The 14193-nt window shown below is 42.4% G+C and overlaps 1 protein-coding gene across 1 annotated transcript; it reads left to right on the top strand.

Moving 5' to 3' along the window:
• Positions 1-545: 545 nt before the first annotated feature.
• On the top strand, positions 546-13746 carry FAM177A1 (family with sequence similarity 177 member A1). Its single transcript, XM_033143630.1, has 5 exons — positions 546-730; positions 3024-3203; positions 8452-8518; positions 10585-10682; positions 11599-13746. The coding sequence occupies exons 1-5, from the start codon at positions 647-649 to the stop codon at positions 11809-11811; spliced, it is 642 nt and encodes a 213-aa protein (XP_032999521.1). The 5' UTR covers positions 546-646; the 3' UTR covers positions 11812-13746.
• Positions 13747-14193: the final 447 nt, after the last annotated feature.

Below are 14193 nucleotides of genomic sequence, written 5' to 3'. Positions count from 1 at the left end.
GAACTACAATTCCCATCACCCCTGACCACTGGTCCTGTTAGCTAGGGAGGATGGGAGTTGTAGTCCCAAAACAGCTGGAGGGCCAAGTTTGGCCATCACTGGTACAGCTAAGCAGGGTGGGTGAAGCTGTGGCCCTCCAGAAGCTGCTGAACTCCAACTCCCATCAGCTCCAGCCAGCAGAGCCAACAACAATGGATGATGGGAGTTGGAGTCCAGCAAGTGGAGTCCATGCAGGAGATGGATAAAGATTTTTTTTATTAAAAAATTGTTTCCTGTAGCTTCACAAACTATGGACGCCCGACAACAGATGGCACTTAGGCTACCTCGTCCTTGAGCCCTAACTTGCCCCTAACCGAAGAACCGTGGAGGGGGGGGGGAGGACACACACCTGCCCACTGGCAGTGGCAGAGAGAAGCTAGGCCGCCGCATCTACCGATGCCCTCGCCTCCTCTGCCGCTAGAGGGCCTCAGCGAGAGGGCTCTTCCTGGTCTCCTAGCAACCGGCGAGCCAGGGCGGGGCCGCCGGAGCCGGCCTTTCTATGAGCTCACTTCCCAGGGCCTCCGCCCGGGAGGAGGAGGAGGGTTCGGCCTGGCGCGAGCCCCGCTGCTGCCAGTCTCCCTCAGGCTGGGCTGAGGGCGGTGGGAGTATGGAGCAGGGGCTGTCCGCCATCACTCTGTATTGCGCCCCAGCCGCCGTCGCTGTCACCGCCTTCGCCATGGAGCAAGAGCAGGTGAGTCTCTTTCCCCGCCGCTCCGTCTAGGGAGCCTCTTCGGCGGCGGTGGGGGAAGCCGCTCACCTGACCCAGCCTCCTCCTCCTCCTCCATGACACCTTCAGCCCGTCTCTCGCCATGCCTCGGTCTCCGCCCTGTCTGAGGGCTGAGGGGAGAAGAAGGGGCAGCCTTGCCCTCCTTTGCTTGGCGCAAGGGGGTGTGCTGCGCCCTTCCTCGCTGCAGCCTTTGCCTTCCTCACAAACAGGGTCTGCTAAGGGGAGCCTTTGGTGTCTTGTCCTATGGAGGTCGTGCAAAGCGTTTAAAGGCGGCTCCTCCATCGCTCCTTGGAAACCACTTACAATTTCCCTAAATGTGCAACTCGCGCATGCTTTATTTGCAGCCACGACCTGGCCTGTGGGCGATGTGCTTTCCCCCCAACTTATTTGTATGCTGCTGCTGCTTCCTCTCCCTCCCCCTCCCCGTGCCAATCGCGCTTCTTTTTTGTAGTCTTGTGATTCCTGGTGGTGATGATGCTGGGTGTGGTTAGGACCCGGTTCAGTATCGGCGGAACCTTGGAAGGTTGTAAAGAGGGGTTTGTGTAGTTGATTAAATGCTGTCGTTCAGATTGCCTACACTTTTATAGCAGCATCGCTTGCAGAGAATGCTATCCAGTCTCTGGTTACCTGTGGGCTGGAGGTGTTGCCCATCTTTTCAGAAGAAGCTGGTTACAGGCAAAAAGATTCTCAGCAGTTCCAAAAAGGCTGATTTATTTATTTATTTATTTATTTATTTATTTATTTATCAAACACAGCAGTGTCACATCTGAACGCTTTAGGAGTGAACACGGTTCTGTCTTTTAAAGCACCGGAACATCTTTATTTCATGATAACAGGATTGTGCTAATTCCCGTGTAGAACTGCTAGGCTTATTTTATTGGTGAAAACACGATCTGAAAAGAATTTTGTAGTGAAGCCGGTTAAACAGTTCATCCTTAACTTTTCACAAATCCAGGACTAATCCATTCTGTTTTACAGGACTTCAAGATCCAGAATTTTTAGTAGTTATAATGTCATCATTTGCATTTAATAAATTAACTAGTAGCCTGTTTTTCATACACATATGAATAAATTTACAAATACCATTTATTCATCAAATTATTATGTGCACCATCTACCTTCTGCCTTGATATTGCCTTTGTACTTCACACATATATCAGCTGTTCTGATTTCTTCGAGCTCCTCCTGTAAGCAGATACCTGTTACAAATCAGCCTGTTTAATATTACATGGACAGGCTTTGACTTTCACCTGTGAAAACTTGGCAAAAGCAGTGACAAACAGTTGCCTTACATGTAAAGGATGCTCTTTAAAAAAAAGTACCTTAGAAGGCTAAATAGTTCATAAAGCTTTAGTTTGTATACTTTTGGCTACAAAAACACTGATGGATATTTAATAATATTAATGCTTGAGTGGCAACTGTAAAGAAGGGATGCTCAATGTTAAATACAAACAAAGGGAAAAATTTAAATTGGCATGATACACATTTTGTTTATTTGTTGTTGTTCAGTTGTTCAGTCGTGTGCGACTCTTTGTGACCCCATGGACCAGAGCACGCCAAGCACGCCTATCCTTCACTGCCTCTCGCAGTTTGGCCAAACTCATGTTAGTAGTATCGAGAACACTGTCCAACCATCTCATCCTCTGTAGGAGCAAAGATGCTCAGTCAGGGATTGCTTGGGTAGCCTTGAGCAAATTTGTTGTGTCACAACCTCACTTACTAGCTGCAAATTCAAAATAAGAATGATTTGCCTCCCAGATGTATTGTAGGGATAGATGAAAAAACACTGAAAACAAAGTGATCAGGAAATAATGGTTATTTTAGATAGGCATTTAACAACATATGGCAGTGTTTATATTTACTTATGAAGTGCCTTCACACATGTCTGAAGGCAATTTACAAGCATTCCATAAAATTCCTTTAAAATTAGACGTCCCTCTGTCCCCAAGCTGTGGGTAAAATGTAATTGTAAAATTTATGGAAGAATATTTTAGTGGTGGTCTGCAAAGAAGTTGAACTTGCTGTAAAGCTGTTCAATATTATTATTATGATTATTATTGTTAACAACAACAACAACAAATTTATTACTTATATCCTGCCCATCTGGCTGGGTTTCCCCAGCCACTCTTGGCACCTCCCAACAATATTAAAAACATGATAAAACATCAAACATTAAAAACTTCCCTAACAGGCCTGTCTTCTATCCTTCATCATGTGGGCATTTTTGCAACTGACAAGTTGCCCTCTCTTATTTCAGTTGCATGTAAATGGCGATAGAGGCTTTGAGAATGTGGAACTTGGAGTCATCGGAAAAAAGAAGAAAATTCCAAGAAGGGTCATCCACTTTGCAAGTGGAGAAACCATGGAAGAATACAGCACAGATGAAGAGGAGGATGAGCAGCAGGAGAAAAAAGACCTCTTGCCTTCTGTTGATCCAGTAGGTTTGTTTCTGAAATTTGTTTGTTTTTCATGATTCATAATGTTACCCAAATGGAGTAATAAAATTCTGTTAACTCTTATGTTTATCCTGTTCTGAGAAATCTCTTTCCATAGGAAGAGGACTATTTAATTGTCATAACGTGCTGTCTTTAAAAATGCAGTGGTACCTTGGTATGCATACATCTTGGTTTGCATACGTTTTGGATTACAAACACGTCAAACCCGGAAGTGTGTGTCCTGGTTTGCAACCTTTTTTTTTGGATTACAACCCCCCCCCCCTTTTTTGGGATTACGAACCATTTTTTTTTGGAGGCCCCATTGGCAAAAGTGCGCCTTGGGTTACAACCTGTTTTGGTTTACAAACGGACCTCCAGAACGGATTATGGTTGTAAATCAAGGTACCACTGTATAGGCAGCAATCATTTTGTGTGGAAGTTCCATTCCTAGCCCCCACACGCATTGGTGGAGCATGCATAAGCCTGTCCCAGCCTGTGATGCCCTGTTCTGCGCCCGTTCCGCCCCACCCCTGTTCTGCCCTCTTCCGGGTCCAAAATGACCTTTGTGTTGGCAATTGCACCACAATTGGATGCATGCAAAATGGCCTGTACAGTTTCAGATCTTGGTCAGTGGTGGACCTTGGGGCCTCAAATTTTAGCGATGCCAATGTTTGGCACCCCTCCCTCTTATGCTACATTCTAAATCAAAGCTGCAGTGTTGTTGTGGGCTTTGTGCCCAGTGAGCCTGAATTGGTCACGGTCCCTAAATCTGCCTCTGTCACAGTTGGCCAATGAACTTGCAATATGGCGCTAGACAACCTGAACTACAGTCATACCTCAGGTTGCGAACACTGCAGGTTATGTTTTTTTGGGTTGCGCTTGCACCGAACCTGGAAGTACCGGCACTGCAGATTGTGAACACTGCGGGTTGCGAACATTCCTCCCGCATGGATCACGTTCGCAACCTGAGCATCCACTGTATTTTAGCCACAACCCTCCACCCCACCCACATCTGAAATAGGGAAATGAATCTGACCTTCCTTGCACAGTTCATACCTTGGATCCTGAACGCCTTGGTACTCAGACGTTTGGCTCCCGAACACCACAAACCTGGGAGTGAGTGTTCTGGTTTGTGAATGTTCTTTGGAACCCAAACGTCTGACGGGGCTTCCACAGCCAATCAGAAGCCGCGCTTTGGTTTCCGAACGTTTTGGAAGCCGAATAGACTTCCGGAATGGATTCCATTCGACTTCCAAGGTACAACTGTACTGAGATAATGGCTTGGATGCAGAGTAGCGCAAATGAAACTCTGCTTGCATAATGGAGTTTTCTCTCCCTCTTCCTCCCCCATACACCAAAAAGCAGTTCCTTAGTTTTGGGAACATTCTTGAAAAGTGAAGAATGGGCATTGGAGATACTGCAGCGGGAGGGATGAATTGATAAAAATTGGGTAGAAGCAAGTGGAAACTCATAATGGAAACCAATATTTGTAGTGTTTTGAATATTTGAGTGTGCTATAGAAGTGTATGTGTTTATTTAAACAAGACGAACCCAGGTTTCTGTTTGTATCCTGAGGGGTGTTAAGTGTTCTGTTTGGCATGCCAGTTTTGTTTAACCAACCCTCTTTTCTGGATTTGTGGTGATGATGGATGGTTGAGACAGGGGTAGGAAACATCTGGCCCTCCCAATATTGTTGAATGCAACTCCCATCAACTTCGACCATTGGTCATGCTTCCTGGCGCTGATAGAAGTTGGAGTCCAACAGCATCTGGAGGGCCATAGGTTCCTTGTGCTAGTGGTTATTCCATAAAAGCATACAAAAAAAATTACTTCTGTGCATTTCAGAGAATACATGTGCAGAATAAAGGATGCTTTCTTTTTTCAGCTACGTATTGGCCTAAATATACTATGTTGTATATTCAACACAGTGCCTCATATCCTGTTTTGGTCTTGTTTGGCCCTCCCAGGGCTGAATTTTTTATACAAACAGACACTAAAATGTTCAACTGCTTCTGTAAGAAATCTTGAATATTGCAATATATTTAGGGGCAAAGTGCTGTTTGAAATAAACATGCAACTAGGTCAACATCATCAGTACAATTCAGGTTTGTTGCTTTGTGTTTACTCAGTTTCTAGAAGGAAATATTTTACTGAATGCCATTAATTTTACATTAGACATGCCCTATTACTAGGCCAAGATCTCGCATCTGAATAGCAATTCTGTCTCAGAACAGAGAGAGGTACTATTGACTTGCATTGTGTTGCAAGGAAGGCAGAGAGAGAAAGAAAGACGCTGGAGTGCAGAATGCAACTGTGTCCAAAGCATAGTGGAATAGAATCTGCAAAAAACAATCCATCCTTTTACAGCTTCATAGTACACATCATAAGCCTTCTTTGTGTGACATTTTATTATACAAATTTAAAATGAAATGACAGTAGAACCATCTTCTGCTGCATAACTTGCTTTCATTATAGTATTATTTGATAGGATAAATGTTTTTATTTATTTATTTGTATAACGCCCTTCACTCTAGAGTTGCAGAGCAATATACAAAATAAAGTAACAGTAAATTAAAATCATAAATACATCAATACACAGTTGAAAACATTAATTTAAAATATAACACTTGAAGCTTGGCAGTGAAAACCAGCAAATGTTAGGACAAATAAATAGGTCTTCAACAAGTGCCGAAACATCATATTGTGGTACAGCTGAGAAAGGATTGCTGTCACCTGTGGCATATTGTGTGAGCCCCAGCAATATAAATGAGGCATAGAAAAAGAATATCCCCAGCTGAGCTCTGGTGCCTTGGCAAAAATGCTGTAGGATATCTATACAGACGAATAAATGGTCTGTTTTCTGACAGTGCCATGTTGATAGCTTATTATTTCAGTTGTGGTATAAAAGGGTACATTTACAAAGACTAGCACCTGCTCATTAAATTTGCCTTGGTGAACTGACATATTAGGACTTTTAATGGAAACGCAGCAGCCTTAAAAAATGGAACTTGGCTGGTGTTGGCTTCTTTACAAATATACGCAGAACCTAAAATAAAATGGTTTACTTCTGGTCTGAAACCATAGCTTTAATAATACAGACTTATTTCAAAGCCTGCACTTTTAAATCAGAAGTACGTATTCACCTACCCCTGCCTATGACTTGTGCCTATGACTATGCCCAAAAATCTACATAGGTAGCTAAAAAGAGTAACAACAAATGAATCTATATAGAAGTTTGTGGCATGGGGGGGGGGGAGGAAGTTTTCAGCCTGTGAACTGTTGTTTCACCAGAATGGGCCAGAGAATACAAATGTGCATTTTTCTTCCTTCAAAGATACCTTGGTTTTTGCAGATGAGCATTGAGAACATTGAATAATAAGTCTGTTAACATTTGTTCTTGCCTTTTTCTGTAAACCCCACATAAGTACCAGTTTGCTTCTAAGGGTCCTGAATATTTACAATTGCTGTAAGTAGTAGTTCCACTCACACATTAGGATTTTCCCTTCCCTGAAAAGCCCTGCCAGAAAGCTTGGGGGGGGGGGGACCCTTGGAAAGCCTTCCTGCAGGGTAGATAGTTGCAGTTGTAAAAGAAATTCAGAAAGTGCTTGGGCATACATGCAGGGCTCTTAAGATTCTGACCCCATCATTTAAGGACTTGATCAATACCCAGAATAGATTAAAGTGTTTGTATTTAATTATCAGTTTCTGATAATTAAATAGAGGGCCATTAAATGAGAGCCAGTGTGGTTTAGTGGTTAAGAGTGGTAGACTTAATCTGGTAAACTGGGTTGTGTTTCCACTCCTCCCCATGCAGCTGCTGGGTGACCTTGGGCTAGTCACACTTCTCTGAAGTCTCTCAGCCCCACTCACCTCACAGAGTGTTTGTTGTGGGGGAGGAAGGGAAAGGAGAATGTTAGTTGCTTTGAGACTCCTTCGGGTAGTGATAAAGCGGGATATCAAATCCAAACTCTTCTTCTCTTCTCCTTCAGGTAAGGTTTGAACTAGCCAATCTTTGTGTCAATATAGCTTTAGTTTTGAAACATACCAAGAAGAAAAGGTTCATGTTTTACGCTGCATTTTTATTTAAAACAGGATAATTATAGCTTTACTTCCTTGCATTGTTAATGCATGTCAGATATATATCAAGATTTCATTTTTGTAAACTTTCTGGTGTGGCAAATTCTGCATTTGCAATGGCAAATTGGCTCCTAAATGCTATTGCCATCTTAAGTATTGTATCTGCAGAATAGAGGAAGTGAGAGCAGAGCAGATGCTTTGCATGCAGAAGGTTCCAGGTTCAATTCCTAGCATGTGCAGGTTGTTGGCATCTGTCTGTTTCGGGAGACAATGGAAGTGTGTGCCATTGGGGAGTGAGGTCAAACTGTTGGAGAATTACAGCGCCTGCTGTGGCTGGAGAAACCAATATGGGAGAGACATGTTTTACTGCAGGTGGAGCAAATGAAGGTGTCTGGTTTTGCTGCTACACATGGACCACTGTGTTTCCATCAGACAATATTGGGAAAGTGGGACAAATTGTCTGACTTGGTTTAATGAAGCTTTCTATGTTTCTACATTTATGCATATATTCAGAAGCACAGGATATAAGTAATATGATTTTCTATCTGATTGGAAGAGCTATAATTTCTTCATGTGAACATTTATAAGGCGTTGTGTTGCCAACCAAATATATTCAGGGTGGGTATTCTACAATATACAGGGTGGGTGCCACTACAAAAAGGCCCTGTTCTTGGCAGCTTAGCAACTGAAATTCATCTCCGTGATAAACAATTTAAAATGTTAGAGGAAGGTATGGTGAAGAGATGAGGGCAGCATGTTTTCAGGTCACTTTTCCTGCTTCTCCCCCATTTCCATTGGTGGTGTTGATCTTGTTATACCCAAGTCAACCAATAAAGACATTCGGCGTTACATTCATTGATAGCCTTAGGCGAGTGGAAGCACTTCTGCTCACGCATGGCTGGACAACTGAATCCCACCAATTCTCCCTACACACTGCAGCCCATCACTCCCTCTGGCAAGCTGCTCCTGAGGGTTGGGAACAGTATGGGAACTATTGCAGAGGGCTGTACTATGAAGAGGGGTCAATGAAAATTGGATGCTCCGCTTGTGCAAGCAGAAGTACTTCCCCTTGCCTAACACCACCATTGGATACAACTTACGCGAGACACATGAAATAAAATAAAAGTCTTTCAGATGTGTAACATAAATGAACTTAACCTGTATTTATTGCAGGCAACACTAACTTGGGGGCCCTATTTGTGGTTTCAGATGCTAAGAGTAGCCACATCAACACTATCAGGTATGTATGTATTCTCTGTCTCTCTGTGTCTAAGAACAACAGAAAACAAAATAAGTTATAATGAAGTGACAAGTGGTATGGGACTGAAAGGAAGCCATGAAAGCAGGGGCGTCGCTAGGGGTGTGTGGTGGGGGCAGTACGCCCCGGGTGACAGGGGAGGGTGGGGGTGACAAGCAGCCATTCCCACCATTCCCTCCCACCATTCCCATGCGCTGCCGCTCCCTCCGTCACCCCAGGAGCAACAGCGCACGGCTGAGCGAGCACCCCGTCCGTGCAGTGCTGCTGCTTCCGGGGTGACCAGCAGTGTGGGAATGGTGGGAGGGGCTGCCGCTTATCACCCCCACGTGCCACCGCTCACTCCGTCCGCCGGGAGCAGCAGCGCACGGTGTGTGCGGTGCTGCTGCTCCCGGGGCAACGGAGCAAACGGCGGCGCGTGGGGGTGATAAGCGGCAGCCCCTCCCACCATTCCCACGCGCTGCCGCTCCGTCACCCAGGGAGCGGCAGCGCACGGCCCGACGACGGAGTGCACCTGCGCCACATTTCACGCAGGCGCACTCTGTCGTCGGACCGCCGCTTCCACGGCCTCCTTTTGAGCCACAGAGCTTAAAAGGGGGCTCTTCAGCTTAAAAGGGGGCTGCAGAAGCGGCGGCGGCACTCCCAGAAACGCCCTGGGGGTGGGGCGCTGTGACGTCACATTGTGACGTCACGACGCCCCGCCCCCAGGCGCTTCCTTTGCCACCCCGGGTACTGCGGAGCCTTCCTCCGTCACTGCATGAAAGTGAGTTACTGATATGCAAAACCCCAAATCATTCCTTAACCTGCAGAAGGAAGTCTAGTGAAGTGATGAAAGCTCCCATTTACTTGGTTTATCCAGTGTTTTCTTAAAAGTTTAAAAGGAAGTACTGAATACTATTTTTCCTCACATAAGTATGTCTAGTGCTGCATATTTCAGTGCCTACACTTCGCTATAGTCTGACATGAGTGGGTGGCATATTACTCTGAAAAACATATTACAGTGAAACCCAGTCTTCATTTTCTACACATGCCTTCTGTTCTGTTTTATAGGTTGATTAAAAGATGCAGCACTAGGGTACAAAATTAGATAACCATTTATTGCAATTAATGTTATGACCTCCTTTCTTGTTGACTGTTCTCCTTGGCTTCCTCCTTCAGTTTATTCCATCATTTTAAGAAGTCACGGGGCTGGGGAGTGTCTCAGGTGGGAATTGGACAGATGGGGGGTATTTTTTTTAAAAAGTATTAAAAAGTCACAAGAGAAGTGTTGCACACATTGACCAACAGGTTATTATGTGAAGACATGTGTGTAATTTGTGGACAGACTTAGGATGATGAAAAGCTTTTAGTAAAAGGGCAAGTTTGTGGTAGTCTCCCCTGCCCTTTTTCGGGTTGTGTGTGTACACCCGCTCATCCAGCATTTGATGCCTGCAAGCTATACATACTCTGAGCTGAACGATTGTGGCTTCTTCACTTGACTGTAGAGCAGATAAGTATAAGGAGGAGGCCAGCTCAAGCAGCTCTAGCGCAGTGACCCATTGTGCAGCGATGACACATCTTGCCATCTTTTGTTTTATACATCTAGTTTACCACTGAAACACCTTTGGTCCTGGTGTTAAAGCACTAAAAGGGGAGTTGGAATATCCTTGTTCAGGTACATTTGGAGAAAATTTAAACTTACAGCAATCTTTTTTAGTGGGTATTTTCATGAAAAGCCCAAACAACCTTCACTCTGTAAGGTTTTGGGTGTAAAGGGTGTAGTCTTTTATTGTCTGGTCTGTGCTGTCACTTTTTATTTGGTTTCGTTTCCATAGTTTGTGTGGTTCATGTTTTGGCTTGTACAAGTAGACACAAAAACTAAGGAAGTAGAATAATGGGTGGGGGGACCCCTTCCTGCTGCTTTGTGAATGTTTCAAATTTTTATGATACAGTGGTATATAATCATTTCTTCAAATAAATAAATGTAAGATGATGCAGAATGCTAATGGGAAACTGCTCACAAGTTTGCTTGGTAAGGCTGCAACATTCATAACTGTGTTTTATTTATTCAGCGTGTGACTTCCTTGGTGAAAAGATTGCCTCTGTTTTGGGAATCAGTACGCCAAAATACCAGTATGCCATAGATGAATACTACAGAATGAAGAAAGAGGTGTGTGCCTTTTTGTACCCTTTTAACAGTGTAGGAATTACAAACAGATTTACTAAAATGTACTGCATAATAGTCTGGTTTCTTAATATAAAATGGTTTAAAGATGTCATATTTTAGTTCTCTAAAAATCTATCAATGTCAACACCTTTTATTCTGTAGTTACCGGTAACTTGTTTTCACTCTCCCTTTTAAGTCCATTTGACAGGACATTTTAAAATGGGAAACTTAAGAGTACATCCCAGATGCAATCTCTTCAGGAAAACATGCTTTGTTGTATGTACTTTTCAAATTGACTTTAACCTACGTTGGCCTAATATAATAGGAAATAGTTTGCTACACTGGAAGGAATTACATGGTGAGGGATATCAATTAAAACTGAGAAACCACTACCATACATCTGATTTATAATTCAAATGATATTCTAATTTGTATTAGTTGTTTTTCTTTGTAAGAGGAAGTTAAGGGTGTTACCCTCTAATTTACATTTGAAGCAGAAGAAATGCTTCTTTGTATTTCAGAAGGTAATGCTTCAGGAAGAACTGGTTCCTAAAGTTGCAAATCCCAACTTCTGTTCAGAGGCTACTTTGATAGTTTTACTACCATTTCCCAGACATGAAAAAATCTTTTGATGAGAGGCTTCCATATTTAATGCTGATCTGTAGAAAATGAACTTTGTTTCAAAACAATATTGCCATTCTTTCTGTTGAGAAGCATGTAGATTGCATTAATGTTTTCTAATGTTAAGTTGACCTTTCATGTTGGAATGGGTACTTAAGAGCATTGCAGTACTAACATGCTGCAGTAGTAGCAACAACGTGGCAGCGGTAAATGATTTTGATACACATTAATATGCTCAGGATATATGAATTAATGGAGTCCTGATGGTTTTACAACATGTGAGGTTTGTTTTTTTTAGGAAGAGGAAGAGGAGGAAGAGAATAAGATGTCAGAAGAAGCAGAAAGAAGGTTTCAAGAGCAGCAGAACCAGAGTCAAGAGGGGACTGCTGTCCATACAGCTCAGCCAGAGGCTACAACCTGTAGTACATTTGTAAATCTCAACTTTGAAACAGAAGGAGATCGTCCGCTTGTTGAGGAAAGCAAACAAGATATTACTCCAGTGTCTGCTTAGAATGAGAACGTTGCATTAGAATTCTTTGGGTAGAATCTAACGGTGTCTGGTTGTCACTGGAATGGACTTCTGTTCATGCAGTAGGGTTTCTCCAGCCTCCCCTTCAATCTGAGCTCCTGAAATCTGCTTTGAATGGCTGTAGTGGGGAAGAGAGGCAGGAGAAATCCTGCTGCTTGAGCGGAAGTCTGCTTGTGTGACATTGGTTATCACACCCTATTTCTTAATTGTCAAATGTTTGTAGGCTCTGTTATGCATGTTCAATGGAATGTAACTTATTTCAAAGTATGGTCAGAGATATCAACGTCTCTTCAGCCAACATCTGTCTAATAAAGGCTAAGACATTTTGCTTAACCTATTAGATTATGAAATGCAAATAACTGGTCCTGTGATCTATCTATGCAGAACAAGTGAAATGTTTTTCCTGAACATCTGGTGCCTTGTTGACAGTTGTGGACTGATCACTGTGCTTTTTTGTTTTAAGGTCATTTTGCATTTATAATGTTACTTATTGAAACCTAGGTGAAAGTTTAGACTAATGGCAACTAATTCACAAGGCATCTTTGTGACTTAGTTTATTGTCACTTTTGTGTGTGTGTGTGTGTGTGTCCAGTCATATAGTTTAAAATAAGGCGACTTTGTTTAATGCCTGTTAAAAGAAACAACTGTATAAAAGAACTTTTCTGAAAACTCAATCTCATAAAGGACTGTCCTGTTGAGGGGTCCCTAAAGCATGTTCTCATTGCTTAGTTGGAAGAGTAAGAGTAATATACAGAGTAAGTTCACATTGTAATCTCTGACTTTATTATGTGTGTTGGGAAGGATAGTCTGGATAGGAGATGGTATGCTGATAAAATGATGGCTCTAAATATTGGGTGTAGTAAAAAACAAAAGTAGTGAGGTATGCTAAATTATTTTGCATACCCTTGCAGTGTTTTATTCATTCTGAGTTAAACAGACACTGTTTCAGTGACAGAACTTGATTTTTATATTTGAAATATTTGAAAATAAGTTTGAGAACTGCCTACTGCATGTCAACAGGGGTGGGTTTTCTAGCTAGAAAGGATCTTGTCGGCACCCTGACCAGGGACTACTGACAATTTAATTTATATAATGAACCTTTTTGTGAGGACAATCCACACTAATTCTCACAAAATTCTGCAGCACAAAACTTTGCAGATATAGGACAGGATCCAGATGTCTGTGGATATGTGGCACAAAGAGATGCATGCAGAAAGCAGTACATCATGCAAAACAAACAAAACCTTTTTTGGCTGTTGTTACACACTTTAATAACTTCTTCCACTGTCTTGAGTCACTTTCTTAAAAGCTTGCTGTGCAGCTATATAAAATAGCCAGGAGTCAGAAAGAAACTGTGCACTACAAAGCCATGTAGTATGGAAATAGGAAAAGTGTCACAGCAGTAGCCAGAAAAACTGCAGAGATATAGAACCACCTCATGGATCATGCCCTTTCCTTCACTGTCGCTATCAGGCATGTGAGAAGAAGGAAGTGTTTAAGTCTTGTCTGCCACACTATTCTTTTTTATGGGAAGCTCTTCTTAACTTGAGAATGTTAGAACAGCTTTAACTAAATGGCACACCACAACCTTCTGTTTGTTTTGTTTTTAATCTTAAAGGGAACATCCATTTTGATTTAAAGAATCATTCAGATTCCAAATGGCAGTTGTAAACTATGTGAAGCCTATATTAAGTATCTATTCAGGGCATCACAGTAAATTATTAAGCCTTTTGAGTGCCCAGCTGTATAATTACTTCTCGCCAAAAATGTTATTGCTTTATATAATAGGAAGGGCTTATTGTCATGAGGTTCTTCTAGTCATTGTGCCTTACCTTTACTATTTCTTTCAGTATATGCAAATGGTATGAAAGTGGGTACTTTTTCTTGTAAATGCATTAAATTTTATATTTAATATAATTTTAAATCAGTTGGGTTTGGAGTTGTTATTATAGGACTAGCAAACCTTTGCTATGAATGCAGCAGGCACAGGTGCCATTAAAATACCCAGTAGTAGGTCCTGGGATTCTAGTAAGCCTATACATTCACCCTACTAAGCCTGTAATCATGTGTCTACTTATAAGTACGTTCCACAGAAGTTACTCCTGGATAAGGCCTTGGAGGGCTGCATGCAATTAAAACATCAGAGGTATGTTTTGACAGGATAGTGACATGTTTTGAGACACACCCATGACTTCTGAAGCCCTGTATTTTTGTGCACTTGCAACACTTAGAACAATTAACACCATATGAGCATTTACACCAACGGCTTGTTATAGTAGATCAAGGTTTGTGATGCTGTTTTAGAGGGAGGTTTCACTATTATCCATTTGACAGGTATTTACTTCCATAGTATTTTTTCAAGAA

The sequence above is a fragment of the Lacerta agilis genome, chromosome 1 (genome assembly GCF_009819535.1).
Source record: "Lacerta agilis isolate rLacAgi1 chromosome 1, rLacAgi1.pri, whole genome shotgun sequence".
Lineage (NCBI taxonomy): Eukaryota > Metazoa > Chordata > Lepidosauria > Squamata > Lacertidae > Lacerta > Lacerta agilis.
Note: the sequence above shows the minus strand (reverse complement) of the source record. Positions and strands in the feature narration are given on the sequence as shown.

What these genes read in the sequence shown, in the direction of transcription:
- FAM177A1 (XM_033143630.1), top strand. Translation starts at nt 647, where the DNA reads ATGGAGCAGGGGCTGTCCGCCATCACTCTGTATTGCGCCCCAGCCGCC. An exon ending in TCGCCATGGAGCAAGAGCAG is followed by an intron (nt 731 to 3,023) that starts GTGAGTCTCTTT and finishes CTCTTATTTCAG; the next exon opens with TTGCATGTAAATGGCGATAG. An exon ending in ACTACAGAATGAAGAAAGAG is followed by an intron (nt 10,683 to 11,598) that starts GTGTGTGCCTTT and finishes TGTTTTTTTTAG; the next exon opens with GAAGAGGAAGAGGAGGAAGA.